At 36.9% G+C, this 13,798-nt stretch overlaps 1 protein-coding gene across 1 annotated transcript in view; it reads right to left on the reverse strand.

Annotated features, from left to right (window-relative positions):
* Nucleotides 1-13,798, reverse strand: part of SENP6 (SUMO specific peptidase 6) — a 114,381-nt gene that overhangs the window by 51,495 nt on the left and 49,088 nt on the right. The window contains exons 8-9 of the mRNA XM_049777009.1: nucleotides 11,324-11,463; nucleotides 4,678-4,975 (exon numbers count right to left, since the gene is read on the reverse strand). Coding sequence (XP_049632966.1) covers nucleotides 4,678-4,975; nucleotides 11,324-11,463 — 438 coding nt within the window. The remainder of the gene's footprint in view (nucleotides 1-4,677; nucleotides 4,976-11,323; nucleotides 11,464-13,798) is intronic.

A 13,798-nucleotide genomic window follows, 5' to 3' on the forward strand; every position in this document is an offset into this window, starting at 1 on the left:
TCTCCTCTATTTAAAACTGTGACTAATATTGTTCACTTAAAGACTGTCCCACAGATGATTTTATATGAAAAGGTTTATTAACCCATATCAGAATTTAAACTTTAGTAAATCTATAAACTATTGTTTATTAAACATACACATGTTAAAAGAAAAGCCTAGTATTATACCAGAATTCTTTTCCAAGGACACCAAAATTTTTTATCTATTGTTTCTGAACTTATTTCAAAGCTTGGATAACATAACAGGTATAATTTTACAAATAGTAGTATTTTACTATATGTGTAATTATATATTATATAATTAATGAAGGCTATACTCAATGTATCCATAATTGTAAAGCAAATGATAAAAAAAATTATCATAGGGGCTGGAGAGCTTATAAAGAGTTGCCCCGCACGTGGCCAATCCGGGTTCTATCTTCAACACCCTCATATGGTCGATCTTCTGAGCACTGCCAGGACTAATTCCTGAGTGAAGAAGAGTAAACCCTGAGCATCACCAGATTTGGCCCCAAAATAAAAGCAAACAACAACAACAACAACAACAAAAAAACATTATCTAAGGAATTTTAATTCTAATTTAAACAACATTATATACTATATAAATGGGTCTACATTAGTGTATAATGAAATGATGTGAGTCACCTCAAAATCTGTATGTACCCTCAGGACCCAAGGATGACATTTGCAGCAGTTTAAAGGGGAGCAATAATGGTTAAATGAGGTCATAAAAATGAGGACTTAATCTGACAGGGCTAATGTACTTGCAATAGTAGCATTCTTTCACTCTCTCCCCACCCTACCCACATCAACAAAAGGAAGGCTATTAGCAGGCAGTCATCTGCATATCAGAATCAACTCAGATGGTACCTTGATTTCCAATCTTTCAAACATTAGCCTATGAGAAAACAAATTCTGTTGCTTAAATCACTTGATCTGAGGTAACCTGAGCAGAATATAGGGTCTATTGTTACATTCAAAAGAGGTGCATATTTCACACCTCTTTGTAAGGTATTAGTATCCTTCCTCACTCTAATACCTGAAAATCACTCATTCTAAACACCTACACATCACTTTTCTATAGAAAATTTGTCACTACTTAGGACACTATACACATTTTATCATTTGATCATCCACAATAAAATAAAAAATAAGCGAAACTTTTTATTAGTAGCACATATTTAACAGTGATTAAATATATATAAAAACATTAAAACCAAAAAATCTTTTAAAAGTCTAATTTAAATATGAACATAAGTTCATATTTGAGACATTACTAATTTCCTTAGCCAAGGATGCCTAAATTATAAAATAGGGTTTTTTTTTTGTTTTTTTTTTTTTTTGTGGTTTTTGGGTCACACCCGGCAGTGCTCAGGGGTTATTCCTGGCTCCAGGCTCAGAAATTGCTCCTGGCAGGCACGGGAGGACCATATATGGGACGCCGGGATTCGAACCGATGACCTCCTGCATGAGAGGCAAACGCCTTACCTCCATGCTATCTCTCCGGCCCCAAAATAGGGCTTATTAACTTTATGTTACAATAGAAAAATAAATATAATAGTGCATAAATACCTATTACAAAGCAAAGCCAGAAACATGACTTATTACAAATGTATTGTTAAAAAAACGTTCTTGGAACCACTTACTTTCCTCTGTTTATGAGAAATAATCTAACCTTTTATTTTTACATTAGCTTATGCTCAATAGGTAAATAGGTAAATGTACCCAAACTATTTACTTAATTAGCTCTTAGCAACTTCATTTTCCTCAACTTTGAAACCTCCAAGAGAGTAATGACAATCTCTCATTTGTGACAATAAATGACCAGTCTACATAAGTATTTTATTCCCATATAATACCATTAAAATATTAAAATTATATTAAAAATACCCATTTAATAAAGACTTAAATGATATTAACAGCATCACTTTTGTATAACATTAAAAGGTATCAACATTTTCCAGGGGCCAGAGCGGTGGCGTAAGCGGTAGAGAATTTGCCTTGTGCGCGCTCACCTAGGACGAACTGTGGTTAGATCCCCTGGCGTCCCATATGGTCCCCAAGCCAGGAGTGTTTTCTGAGTGCATAGCCAGGAGTAACCTGAGTGTCACCAGGTATGGCCCCAAAACCAAAAAATCAAATATTAAGGTCTTAACATTATGATAATATATTATTATTAATAATATGTAATATATTGTTTTAAATTATAATAGACAACATATTATATAGCTCTATATATTATAATTATTATTCTATTAAATAGCATTATATATTACACATATAATAATAATATTATTATTATTAGAATACTGGGTGGAGGGGCCAGAGAGATAGCACAACAGTAGGGCATTTGCCTTGAATGCAGAAGAATGGTGGTTTGCATCCCATAGGGTCCTCAGAGCCTGCCAGGAGCGATTTCTGAGCACAGAGCCAGGATTAACCTCTGAGCGCTGCCGGGTGTAACCCAAAAACCAAAAAAAAAAAAAAGAAAAAGAAAAAGAAAAAAAGAGAATGCTGATTGCAAAGTTTCATATGGCACCATTTTTAAATGAATTAAAAAAATAAACTAATGTACTGCTATGCACTAATATTCTCAGCAACTTCATTCAAAATGAAATGTGAAATATTTCTGAGGTTAAAAAAAAATTGTATCCCCCTTATCCGTTTGTGGAGTAGTAATTTGAAACCTCCAAAATTAAACAATGGTGAGATTTTCTATATGGAGATTTTTATAATTCTAAACAGATTGATTTTAAGTATATTTCAGTAAATAAAAACTGTGGCTTTTGTGACCCAACTGCAATGCTATTACTGAAAGCAAAGCTTTCTACTTTAGGTCCAATATTCTTTTGAAATGTGCATAGTAGTAGTTTTGACTGCTAGTATATACATAAGTTTATCTTTCTATATTCATGCTCTAGAACAGGAGTCAAATAATTCCTCAGAGGAACTCTTTATTATTATTCAACAAGAAATTCTATAAAAATATGTATAATAGAAATCAGAGCAGTAACACAGCATGTAGAATGTTTGCCTTGCACACCACTGACATGGATTAAATTCTCAGCATCCCAGATGGTTGGTTTCCTTGAGCCTTCCAGGATTGACAGCTGAGTGCAGAGCTAGGAGTAACCTGAGGCTGCTGAATGTGGCCTCCCCACAAAAGTAAAATATAGGAGAGTTGGGAAAATGTACAAAGGCTATTGTTCATGGGAACCCATCTAGGTCTTGATTCCCTACACCACATAGCTTCCTAAGCAGCTCTCAGTGTGGCACAGGCCACTTCCAATCATTACAGGGCACAAGTATCATTGTATTCTCAAATGCATGTCTGGCTGGTAATTATCCCAGAAGACAGACTGGTCCCACTTAACACCTCTTGGAACTGTGCTCTTACAAAAAAAATGGGGAGGGGGGCAAATAAAAGAGCTAGAATTTATTTCATTCTAAAATTATTTGCAGCTTCTAAGTTATTTTCATAGACAAAATTAGAAAATATTTTCCATTTCAGAGAAAATAATATGTTCATATTTGAAGATTTTACTTCCTTTATTTTACACTTTTGTATTCCTATTCTCTTTGACTAGAAATACTACTTCAAGGAACAATTAGGAATCAGCACCAAATAATTACTTTGTGTACCCAAGCCACCAACTATATAGTTATATTTTACTTAACTTTGCTTTTAATTTATTGCTTTTATAGTTTTCTTATTTAATTCTGCTTTATATTCATGTAAAAAATTTTTATATGGGGCTGAAGAAATAGCACAGCAGGTAAGGCATTTGCCTTGCATGCCCCAGGCACCTTTTATGGATCCCAGACACCACCAGGAGTAATTTCTGAATGCAGAACCAGGAGTAACATCTGAGTTTCACCTCAAAACTTGTTGTCACTTTATTATTTTGGGACATTTGGAGTCACACTTGGCAGTGCTCAGGGTATATACCAGGCTGGGGATATCATACTGATAAGGCAAGTCTTATACTATCTCTTAAGCTCTAACATTTTTAATTTAGCTTTTGGTCCTTTTTTCTATGTATTTAAAAAAGAAAACTATTTTTAAAATCCTCTTCTCTGAAATAAAGAGTAACATATATTTTGCACAATTTTTCTCATTTGAGTGATTTTGGCACTCACTTTACATAATATTAAATTTCATCTTTCTCCTCTTTTGCTGTTACTCATCATGACTTATTAAGACACTGAATGTAATAAAGCCAAAAGATTGTATACAGAGCATTATATACAAAATACCACATATAAAATACATGCATAGGTCTAAAGAGAAGAAAAGATCAAAGAAAATTCAATTTCTATGGAATGTAAATCACTAGACTATGCTAGACACTTTATTTTATTTATCCCTCAAAAACAACTCTTTGCTAGGAAATCTAGCTACTTACCTATCAGGAAAATTAACCCTGCTAAAGTAAAAAGCTGAGAATAACTGGCACATGACTTAAAAGTGGGGGTGGTTAGGGGCTAGGGAGACTATTTTTAACATGAAAGATGAAGACGAGAACAAAGTCTCAACAACTTGAACAATTTTAGCTATCTTATTCAAAAAACATTAAAAAGCTAATATAAGACTATAAAAATACATTTATCAAAAATATCCTTATTCACATTTAAAATTTATTGGAATAATACAATCTAATAAAAGTAAAATACTTACTCGGATCATTCAGATCTGATAGGCTTCTTTTCTTTTCCTTCAAGTTAGTGATTTTGGCTAGTTTTGACCTAGGTAAAAGTACTTTTCCATTAGACTGTAAATAATTTTGTCTACCATCATCACAATTCACAATGATATCAAGTGGAACCTTTCCCACACTGTTGCCATAAAACTTCCTGGGTAGTAATCCTGTGTTATGTGACTTCTGTCCTCCACAATTTTGATGAATTGATGCTCTCAACAATGGTCCAGAAGATTCATTCAAACTTATGGCTTGTCTGCAATTTCCTTGCAAGTCCTTAGAAAAAAAACATCACAACTTTGGCATTTGGTCTCTTTTTCTTTTCCACATTTTGCACAACAGTCATACTGTTCAGAAACCTTAACTTCCAAAAGAGGAAAAGAAACAAAAAACCTTGGCATTTTAGTTTAACGTTATAAAATGGAACAAAAATTTAGGATCAAGGCTGCCAAACCATATTACAATGACTTCCTAAGATCCCAAATATGTCGTGTTATTTGGAATTTGCTATCAGAATACTAGGAAGAAAATACAAATATCATTCAGTTCAAATTAAACTAAACAAGGGGCTACATAATATTTATAAATATTCCCTAAGACATCCATCTTGCCTGACATATGTGAAGCTCAATGCCCAGCACCCCAAAAAGAGAAAAAAAAAGGGAAAATATTTCTCATAGTAAATTATCATGTGACTTGAAGACTAACTCAGAGTTCATGGAACTGAGTGGTGCTAATATAACTTTTCACTCATATTCTTACACATGTGAACAAAATTCTTTAACACATCTTAAGGAAAAATATAAAGTCCTATCTTATATAGCTTAATATCTACTCAAACACGAGGTAAATGAGAGAACAATTAATGACTAACAGAAGATACACTTTCAATTTTACTTTTTTGTCAAATTATTTAAACTTAAAATAATAGCTTTAAATAAAATAATTAAAACAGCTCAATTAAATATTAATTTAATGATTTCAGTTATGGAAAACCGAATGAATTTTCTGATACAATGAAATGATAAAATGTGATAACAATCAAGAACTATGGTATTTTAATACTACTAGGACTAGTAGGTAGGCTGCAGTTATATGTTACATAAAGTTCGATTCACTGAACCGAGTGCTTACATTCCGTATAAAATTTTTATCTAAATTTATAACACAACTTCATAGTAAATATAAAGGACAAATATCACTGTTCTAGTCTCTAGTTTTTTATTTGTAGAAAAGAAAAAAAAGGATACAACATTTACTTTGCCTTATAAAAACCATAATAAAGCCTTTCTATTATACCATATTATATATTCAAGAACTATTCCAGATAACAAAAAGGAATGAAAACCAAGGTCTAAATAGAGCAAAAGTGAATTTAGTAGAACGTCTGATCACTCTTTGAGCAGGTGTAAATTACAAAGAAACATGTTAAAAAAGAAAATTAAGTTAATGTCATTTGTGGAGTCTAGGTATAAGCTATTTTGCTCTTACAATTTCTGATAAGATCTTGGGTGTTGGGAACAGAGAGATAGCATAGGGGTAGGGAATTTGCCTTGCATGCGGCCGACCTGGGAGGGTCCCGTTTCAATTTCTGGCATCCCATATGGTTCCCTGTGCCTGCCAGGAGTGATTTCTGAGTGCAGAGCCATGAGTAACCCCTGAGTGCTGCAGGTGTGACCCGAAGACCAAAACCAAAACAAAGCAAAACAAAACAAAAAACCCAAATAATAACATTGTTATATGAGGAATATTTTGGGAGGGGGGAGATTAAATCTCATTTCCTTCTTTTTGTTTGAGTGGAAAATTTTAATAAACAAAGTAAATCTAGAGTCCAGGATTCAGTGTCTCACCTTCAGAGTGCCTCGCTTTTAAGTGTTAAGGTTGGGGATTCAATTCTTAATATTGCCACATAAACAAAGAACAGTCTAAAATACCTGGCAACTATGCTGTGCTACAGTATCGGGAGATACTGTAGGCAATACATATACACCAAACTGAAATTACACATGACTACCACAGTGACCAGAGAATGCTACTAGCAGATGCATAAGCAGAACTAAAAAAGTACAACTTCTTTGTGAATTCCTCAGATGAGTATGAGAGTGACCCCATTTCATCACCAGTCATTGCCAACAACACAAAGGGAAGAGGAAGAGGATAAAATAAATCCAATTACATGACACATGATCTTCCAGTTTCAACACATAAATAATAATCATACAGACTGAATCAATCTGCATTTTAAAAAATGGCAAGATATTGGTGCTGGAGAGATAATAAAGCAGCTAGGGTGTTTGCCTTGTACATGCAGACCTGGATTCAACTCCTGGCATCCCATATGGTCCTGTGCCTGCCAGGAGTCATTTCTGAGTGTAGAGCCATAAATAACCCCTAAACACTGCTAGGTGTGTCCCCAAACTGAAATGGAAGAGAAAGGGGGGAGGGAGGGAGGGAAGAAGGAAGATCGATTTTTTTTAGTAGGAAAACAAACTGTATAGTCATAAAAAACTGTATGGAGCTTCTATACATATGTTGGGTATGTGTTATCATTTAATACATAATAAAGTCCTTGAATTCACCTGAAAATTTAAATTTCAATGCTATACTATAGTACTTACTTAGCCTCTGATAGGTTCAGTACTTCAAATAAATACTTGTTTTGGTTGGGGGAGTGATGAGGCACATGGCAGTGCTCAGGATTACTGGCTCAAGAATTGCTCCTGGCAGGTTCAAGAAAACATATCTGGTACCAGGGATTGAATATGGATCAGCTGTGTGCAAAGCAAATTCTCCTGCCTACTGTACTATCTCTCTAGACCCTTCAAATACAACTTTATTCTTTCATTTTTTGGTTGTTGTTTGTCTTGGGTTTGGGCCTACACCTTGCAGTACTCCGGGTTTATTCCACTCATGGCAGGCTTGGGGACTGAACCTAGGTTGGCTTTGTGCAAGGCAAAATACCCTAGTAGGTGTCTGATTCCATTCTTTTCTCTTTTTTTTTTTTTTTTTTTTGGTTTTTGGGCCACACCCGTTTGACGCTCAGGGGTTACTCCTGGCTATGTGCTCAGAAATCGCCCCTGGCTTGGGGGGACCATATGGGACACCGGGGGATCGAACCGCGGTCCTTCCTTGGCTAGCGCTTGCAAGGCAGACACCTTACCTCCAGCGCCACCTACCCGGCCCCCCATTCTTTTCTCTTAACCCTCTTGCTAGTAGTTGTTTGTTTGTTTTTGGTTTTTGGGCCACACCCTGTGATGCTCAGGAGTTACTCCTGGCTCTGCACTCAGAAAGCACTCCTGGCTTGGGGGACCATATGAGACACCAGGGATAGATCATTCCAGGTCAGCCACATGCAAGGCAAAGCCCCTTTCCGCTGAGCTACCACTCTGGCCCCTAGTTTTCTTTTGTTAGTAGAGACCCAGAATAGATTTTAGACCTGCCCTGTGTCATTCTATATTTAAAAACTCTTCAGTGTTTAAGGCCAGCAGTCATGAGGCCACTCCCAGCCAAGCAAGGTGTGCCTGTTAAGTGACTGGCACTGGCAATTTGGATGTATTGGAGATTAACATTGGCCTTACATGTGTAGAGCATGACTCCACCTCTCTAAACTGTCTCCTAGATTCAGGAATCACTCCTGAAAGTGCTTGGGTGAACACATGGTACCAGAGATAAAACTAGGATTAACTGCACCAAAGACAAATCCCGTATTCCATTTACTATCTCCCTTGTCTTGTCATTCTTTTCATATTTCCCAACTCTATGCACTGAAAGGATCTATAAGAAACAGAAGCAGTTACTAGATAGTATAGCAATAATACACCTGTCTTCCAAAAGGCAAAACCCAATTCAAGTCCAGCTGCATATGATCACTGAGTCCTCTGAAAAGTGATCCCTGAGATCAGTAGTGTGTTCTCTAAGGCCTTCTTTTATTCCCAACCACCAAAGAAACAGGAGCCAGGTTGAAGAACTTTCCATAGGCCAAATGGGAATAAGCTTTAACATTATATAATGATAACAGAAAGCCTTATAGAATAAAATAAGACTACCTAGATTAATATTTATACATATGATGCTGGAATAATCAGCTTAGTAATTTATTAATCGAAGAATATAAAGAAAGCTATTAATTTAATAGACAAAATCTCAAAGAATATATCCCAGCAAACTTAAAAGTTACTAACATAATAGGAAAATCAGCTATCATGAAACAAATCACTGCTTTTGAGGAATTTTAAAAATACATGGCATGAGAACACAGTGGTAGGGGTCTGCCTTGCATGCAGCAGATCCAGGACCGAAGGTGGTTTGATTCCCGGCATAACATATGGTCCCCTGAACCTGCCGGGGCAATTTCTAAGCACAGAGCCAAGAGTAATCCCTGAGTATAGCTGGGTGTGACCCCCTAAAACAAACCAACAAAAATGCAAAGCATACACGAGGCAAAAATTCATGGACATACTGCTCCTACAGCTAATTGTACTGGGGCCTTCAGAAGGGGCACAGGGAAAGTCCCCGGCTCTTTTGAAGCCTCTGTAGTTGCACAGCACTCCCAGAACCTCCACCATGCCAATGACCCAATTTTAGCAATTTTTCACTAATCTCTACAGAGACACCTAATCACCCAAAACTTCAGCTAAGATATTTCAGAGACTGAAATCTATGGGGATCTTTTTGGAACAAGGGCAAGCTGCTTTCCTCCACGTTTTCATAATTCTGGAAGCCCCAATAGCCATGCCCATAATCCAGAGCTGCTGTCATTCAGTCACTGACCCACTCTACAGATCCTCAAAATCCTGGATTGTGTGGCTGAGCAATAATGTTAATACTGATATCCTAGTAGAAATGAATCAAATTAGATGTGAATTGGTAATAGAAGCCACCTAAACTCAACAACAACACAAAAGACAGAATGCTCAACTAACAACAAAAAGTTTAGTATACCTTCAAACTAAATAATGACTCCTTTATGACGTGACCATTTTCAAAAACTTTCTTTTGATCAATTGTTAAAAATAACTCCATTAGCATTTGGTTTTAACAAGCAATCTTCAGTACATTATTCATAATTGCCACGGGGCAGTGGGACAGTGAGATGGTGGGAAATAGGACAATGGTGAAAGGAATGTAACTCTGGGATTGGAACACTGAGTGCCAGAAATAACTTTTATGAGCAATTTTGTAAACCAAGGTATTTAAATAAATTTATTATAAGAAAAAGAAAAAGTGCAAAGTATAAATAAACATAAAACAGACAGTTGCCTATGCTCACCATAGCATCAAGATGATACAAGACAAGGGAAGATTAAAAGAATAAGTCTTTACATTAAAGACTAATGGATAATGAAAATTAAATGTTACAGGATCCTAAATTGAATCCTATTCCTATTAAGGCTTTAAATTGTAAAATCTTTTTTTTTAATTGTAAAATCTTAATAAAGCCTGAAGAATTGGGGCCAGAGGAATAGCGCAGAGGTAGGGCATTTGCTCTGCACAGAGTGACCCAGGATGAACCTCAGTTCGATCCCTGGAGTCCCATATGATCCCCCAAGCCTGTCAGGAGCAAGCCCTGAGCGTCACTGGGTATGCCCCCCCCCACAAAAAAAATCTGAAGAATTAAGTGGTATATTTGGATTTCTGTTAATATTTTTAATTATATATATATATATATATATATATATATATATGTCCTAAAGGAAACATACTACAATATCAAGTGTAAATGGGTATACTATGACAGCTATAATCAAATAATGCAGATACACACACATACACACCTCACAGTTGGGAAGGTAGGAAAAAGAAAGAACAGCAAAACAAATATAAAAAATTAACAGGACATGTGAACAGGTTTTCTATTTTTATTAAGGGTTCCTATAAATTTAAAATTGTTTTGAAAATGTCATGGTTGGGGCCAGAGCAATATCACTGTGGTAAGGCATTTGCCTTGTATGTGGCCAACATAGGACAAACCCAAATTGGAATCCCGGCATCCCACATGGTCCCCTGAGCCTGCCAGGAGCGATATCTGTGTGCAGAACCAGGAATAACTCTAGAGCAACACCAGATGTGACAGAAAGAAGGAAGGAAGGAAGGAAGGAAGGAAGGAAGGAAGGAAGGAAGGAAGGAAGGAAGGAAGGAAGGAAGGAAGGAAGGAAGGAAGGAAGGAAGGAAGGAAGGAAGGAAGGAAGGAAGGAAGGAAGGAAGGAAGGAAAGAAAGAGGGAGGAAGGGAGGAAGGAAATGTCATGGTTGAAGCAATTATTGAAATATATGAGAAATATGGGGCCGGGCGGTGGCGCTAAAGGTAAGGAGCCTGCCTTGCCTGCGCTAGCCTTGGACGGACCGCAGTTCGATCCCCCAGTGTCCCATATGGTCCCCCAAGCCAGGAGCAACTTCTGAGCACATAGCCAGGAGTAACCCCTGAGCGTCACCGGGTGTGGCCCAAAAACCAAAAAAAAAAAAAAAAAAAGAAATATATGAGAAATAAATTCTTTTAAAAAATAAACATATTTAGATAGCTCAGAAATGATCAAATAGAGAAGAGAAACACTAGAATTTATTTAGTAAGATTAATACTAATAAAATATGTCATCTGATCTGCAACATAGAATCATTTGAGTACCAACCTCTAAATCAGTTAAACTCTTTTTGGAAGATGAAAACACGTTAGCAGGCACAGAATGATTCCGACGTTTTTGTGTTGCTTTTCTTTTAAGTTCAGACTCAAGGTGTGAATCAGATTCTTCTGTTTTTTTCATTATACGATCTAAAGGAAGGAGAAAATAAAACAAAGAACAATACTGTTAATGATAGGGTTTCATATAATATCCCAACACCACATATTCCAACATAATATCCTTCCCTCACCTCTTAATCAACCCTGAATAACCAGAATTTTAAGGCAGAGTTAATAGTCTTTCCCTGACTGCTCCTATCCATTTTCACTCAACAGATCTACAATGTGGGCCACATTATCAAGTGTACCAATATTCCTTTCAGTTTACTCTTTCTATTAAGGCAACAAAAGCAATTCCTGCACTGAGTCACACATATATAAATATTCTAAAGGCAATCAGAAATAATAAAAAATATTGAACAGAAAAACAAGGAAGGGTTCTGGGGTGGTCAGCATTAAAAAGCACCTGCCTTTCAAGTGTGAGGGCCTCAGCTTTTATCCTTGGTATTGCCGACCTAAGCCAAGTAAGATACTTGTAAGTCAATATCCAGGACCACCAATGATATGCATAATTAAAATTGTACAATTAGGGGCTGAAGTGATAGCACAGCAGATGATCTGGGATGGACCTGGGTTTAATCCCCAGCATGCCAGAATGACCCCTGAGCACTGCCGGGTGTGGCCTAAAAACAAAACAAACAAAAAAGAAGTACTACTATCACCTTACACTGAAGTGGGTGAACATGGCCAGGAGTATAACCCCAGGCCTGGCAAGCATGTATGTGACAAACAGTGATTCACAGTTCTACAATCAGAATATGTGATCAAAACAACACTAGTATGGTACCCTTACTCTCTCATGCCCCAGTAGCAAAAGACTTATACACTTAAGCTATCTCTCCAGCTCTCCAAAGTAATCCTTTAAAAACCAACATTATATTCTTTCTGATCTTATAATCCTCTCCATCACAACTAGCTCATTAAATCTGTTACATGTTCTTTAATCATACCAAAATTAACTGAGGAAGTAAGTTGTCCAACCCTTGAGAGAAACTGGAAATTTTTATGATGAGGAAAATTATTTTAAGAACTGTATCCTAAATTTATCAAGGCAATCTATAATGTTCTGAAAAAAAGAATAAAGAAAAAGATAATCAGAAATTTAAAATCAAACCTTGAAACCCATGTGATATGGAGATATGGCAACAAATACGAAATAGTAAATAATAATAGTTAAAGCTTGAGAGATAGCACAGAGGAAGGGTATTTGCCTTGCAAGTGGCCGACTCAGGACCAATGGTAGTTCGAATCTTGGCATCCGATATGGTCCCCTGAGCCTGCCAGGAGCATTTTCTGAACACAGAGCCAGGAGTAACCCCTATCCACTTAACCCCTGTGCACCGACGGGTGTGACCCAAAACAAAACAAAACAAAACAAAAAGAACAGTCTATGAAAAGTCAAATAATAAAACATCAAAAGATTAATATTAGGATTAAAAAATTTAAGATCTATCTACAAGTCGTACAAGTAATTCCTGAGTGTAGTAGAGCCAGGAGTAACTAACTAGTTGCCAGATATGTGCTCCCCCCCAACAAAAACAAAAAACAAAAAAGAAAATAAAAACACTAGAAAAAATTAAGATAACTAAAAAAAATAACTACTTTGACATTGCAGCATAAACAAACAGAAAAAGAAGTAAAATCTGGTCCAGATATAACAAACCATAAACAAATGGCTTATGAAAGGTTTATAGGTAACTACTGCCCAGCCAACTTATTTTGATCCTGAGCACCCTGTCTGGTCTTAGACACCAGATTTCTGTGCTAAGAGCTAGGACTAAGTCCTGAGTACAGTCATGTGTGGCCCCAACTTCTCACCCCCTGCCAAATAAAATAGGTTGATATCTCCTTTTTATTTATTTATTTATTTTTTTTTTTAGTTTTTGAGCCACCCCCGGCGTTGCTCAGGGGTTACTCCTGGCTGTCTACTCAGAAATAGCTCCTGGCAGGCACGGGGGACCATATGGGACACCGGGATTCGAACCAACCATCTTTGGTCCTGGATCGGCTGCTTGCAAGGCAAATGCCACTGTGCTATCTCTCCGGGCCCGCTATCTCCTACTTAATAGAAAAGTTCTCTTGGGGCAGGAGAGAGAGCATGGAGGTAAGGCCTTTGCCTCTGCGTGGAGAAGGTTGGTTTTTCAAATCCCGGCATCCCATATGGTCCCCTGAGCCTGCCAGGAGCAATTTCTGAGCACAGAGCCAGGAGTAACCCCCGACTGCTGCCAGGTGTGTGACCCCCCCCAAAATACAAACAAAAAAAACTTCCCAGATTTTAAAATACCAGTTCTAATGTAAAAATAAAAAGGGGGAGGGCGTCAACTGTGAAATGTGAAACTCTGCCCTGCCCACAATCAGCCAGAGG

The sequence above is a fragment of the Suncus etruscus genome, chromosome 7 (genome assembly GCF_024139225.1).
Source record: "Suncus etruscus isolate mSunEtr1 chromosome 7, mSunEtr1.pri.cur, whole genome shotgun sequence".
NCBI lineage: Eukaryota > Metazoa > Chordata > Mammalia > Eulipotyphla > Soricidae > Suncus > Suncus etruscus.